The sequence below is a fragment of the Chlamydotis macqueenii genome, chromosome 4 (genome assembly GCF_036417535.1).
Source record: "Chlamydotis macqueenii isolate bChlMac1 chromosome 4, bChlMac1.mat, whole genome shotgun sequence".
Classification (NCBI taxonomy): domain Eukaryota; kingdom Metazoa; phylum Chordata; class Aves; order Otidiformes; family Otididae; genus Chlamydotis; species Chlamydotis macqueenii.
In genome coordinates this window covers 70,364,722-70,367,572 of record NC_141559.1, presented here as the reverse complement: position 1 = coordinate 70,367,572, position 2,851 = coordinate 70,364,722, and the positions used below count along the sequence as shown (strand labels likewise).

At 52.4% G+C, this 2,851-nt stretch overlaps 1 protein-coding gene across 1 annotated transcript; it reads left to right on the top strand.

Annotated features, from left to right (window-relative positions):
- The first annotated feature begins 372 nt into the window (after positions 1-372).
- Positions 373-2,634, top strand: DRD5 (dopamine receptor D5). Its single transcript, XM_086746738.1, has one exon. The coding sequence runs from the start codon at positions 373-375 to the stop codon at positions 1,828-1,830; it is 1,458 nt and encodes a 485-aa protein (XP_086602864.1). The 3' UTR covers positions 1,831-2,634.
- The last annotated feature ends 217 nt before the right edge of the window (positions 2,635-2,851 follow it).

Here is a 2,851-nt window from a genome sequence, read left to right as displayed (position 1 = left end):
CCCCGGGCGGAGAGGAGGGCGTTGAGCGGCGAAGCGGACAGGGCAAGCCGAGCGGGGCGCGGGGCAGAGACCCCGCGCGGGGGGGACGCGCCGGAGCGCGGAATCCCATGCGGGAGCCGCGGGGCAGAGACCCCGCGCGGGGGGACGCGCTGAGCCGCGGGCCGGGCAGCCCGAACGGGGGCCAAGGAGCGCGGGACAGGGACCCCCGGCAGGGTCCGCGCTGAGCCGCAGAGCGCGCGTGGGGGGCGTCCGGCTGGAGTGGCGGCGGGGCCGGGTGGTGCGGGGGGGCAGCGGCCCCATGGGGCGGGGCGGCGCTGGCTGCTGGGCGCGTCCCGGGCGCCGCCGCCCCGCCGCCGGCGGGAGCCGCCAGCCATGCTGCGGGGCGGCCGGAGCCCTCTGCCGCCGGCGGCGGGGCCTCCCGGCGGGGCGCGGGGGCCGGCGGGCGGCCCCGGGGCGGCGCAGGTGGCAGCGGGCGGCCTGCTGGCTCTGCTCATCCTCTGGACCCTCTTCGGGAACGTGCTGGTGTGCGCGGCCATCGTCCGCTACCGGCACCTGAGGAGCAAGGTCACCAACATCTTCATAGTGTCGCTGGCTGTCTCGGACCTGCTGGTGGCTCTGCTCGTCATGCCCTGGAAGGCAGTGGCCGAGGTGGCCGGGTACTGGCCCTTCGGGGCTTTCTGCAACATCTGGGTGGCCTTTGATATCATGTGCTCCACGGCCTCCATCCTGAACCTCTGCGTGATTAGTGTGGACAGGTACTGGGCTATTTCCAGCCCTTTCCGCTATGAGAGGAAGATGACCCAACGGCTGGCTCTGGTGATGATCGGCGTGGCGTGGGCTTTGTCAGTGCTCATCTCCTTCATCCCTGTCCAACTCAACTGGCACAAAGGTGGGGATGCTCTTGCTGCTGGTGGTATTGGCGATGGTTTTAGCACTGGCTGGGCTGCAGCGAGTGCTGTCACCACCTGGGCGGAAGACATGAGTACCACATGGGTGGCCTTGGCAGCGATGAGACCCTCTGATGGGACCTCTGGCAGCAATGATACCCTCACTGGATCATCAGAGAGCTGTGACTCCAGCCTCAACAGGACTTATGCTATTTCCTCCTCCTTGATCAGTTTTTATATTCCGGTGGCTATCATGATAGTCACCTACACTCGAATCTACCGCATTGCCCAGGTGCAGATTCGTCGGATCTCTTCCCTGGAGAGGGCAGCCGAGCATGCACAGAGCTGCCGGAGCAGCCACGTTGACTGCAACCATCACACAAGCCTCAAGTCCTCCATCAGGAAAGAGACCAAGGTGTTGAAGACACTCTCTGTCATCATGGGTGTCTTTGTCTGCTGCTGGTTGCCGTTCTTCATCTTGAACTGCATGGTTCCCTTCTGTGAGAGCCCACCCAGTGACCCCCACGCTGGCCTTCCCTGCGTCAGTGAGACCACCTTTAATATCTTCGTCTGGTTTGGTTGGGCCAACTCCTCTCTCAACCCCATCATCTATGCCTTCAATGCTGACTTTAGAAAGGTCTTTTCCAACCTCCTGGGATGCGGTCAGTTTTGCTCTAGCACTCCAGTGGAGACTGTTAATATAAGCAATGAGCTTATCTCTTACAACCAGGACACCCTTTTCCATAAGGAGATAGTGACTGCTTATGTTAACATGATCCCCAATGTAATTGACTGTGAGGAAAATCGTGAGGACCCTTTTGATAGGATGTCCCAGCTCTCCCCTGACCATGAAGTTGCCACTGACTCTGTCTATGAGCTGGACTGTGAGGGGGAGATTTCGCTAGGCAAAATAACACCTTTCACTCCAAATGGTTTACATTAAATTGCATCCTGCCCTGGTCGGTTCTTCTTGGATTATACAGCAAAATATTAGCACTGAGTGGAAAAATCTGCTTGATTTTATGTTATAGTTTGGTCAGTCACTTCATGCTAAATTCACTTCTACGTGTAGCACTTTGCAGGATGTAGACTCTGTCGTACAGAGAGCTGGCAGCACAAACTTCATTCAGCACTTCCCCAGGCTGGGAGAGGACCAGGCAGCCGCGTTGATTAGCTGTGGTGAGGTGTTGTGGTGTAGCTACAGCCAGTTTGTGTTCGTAACGTGTTTGCAAATGAAAGGTGCCGTTGTCACTGCTAAGTATTACAGCTTTTGAAATCAGGGATGGATGTAGTTGGGATAGACATTAAACAGAAAAAAAAATCTAGGCTGTTCGTTTGTTCAGATCTTATGTTTCTTTTTTGTCTGCTGTTTTTTCTTTGGAGTTTTTTTTTTCTCCTTTTTTTTTTTTTTGTTTTGCTTTGTTTTTTAAGATAGAAATAGTGAGGTGGTGATTTGGATGATTATTTAAATGCGTGTTTCTGCCAAAACAGTTTATGTGAAATCCGTGTTCTCTTAGGCGGCGTTGTTGCCTATGATATCCTTGCCATGTTCCCAGATGAATAAATAAAAGTTACATTGATCAAGGAGTTATTATCTTTCATTTATCACCCTGAAAGGTTTACAACAACTATTCAAACTTTTAACATTTCTATTTGAATGGTTAGAATGACTAACAGCTAAACCCTGTTATTTTAAAAGCAAAATAGTCTGTATAGAAATACAGTTTTTGAATAAAAGCAAGGCTCATAGAAATGATGGACTTAAATGAACTCTTTTATATGACTCTACTTACAGCTAGATTCATGCCTATTTTTCTTTAGTATTGTAACTGCTGCCATCCCTCTCTGCAGCTAAAAATATCAAGTATACGTACCCACAAGCTCTTAAAACTTTCTGCTTGATTCTATACTTGAACTTACATTTTAAAGATGCTATTAATGAGAAGAGTTTGGTGATAGAATTA

What these genes read in the sequence shown, in the direction of transcription:
- DRD5 (XM_086746738.1), top strand. Translation starts at nt 373, where the DNA reads ATGCTGCGGGGCGGCCGGAGCCCTCTGCCGCCGGCGGCGGGGCCTCCC.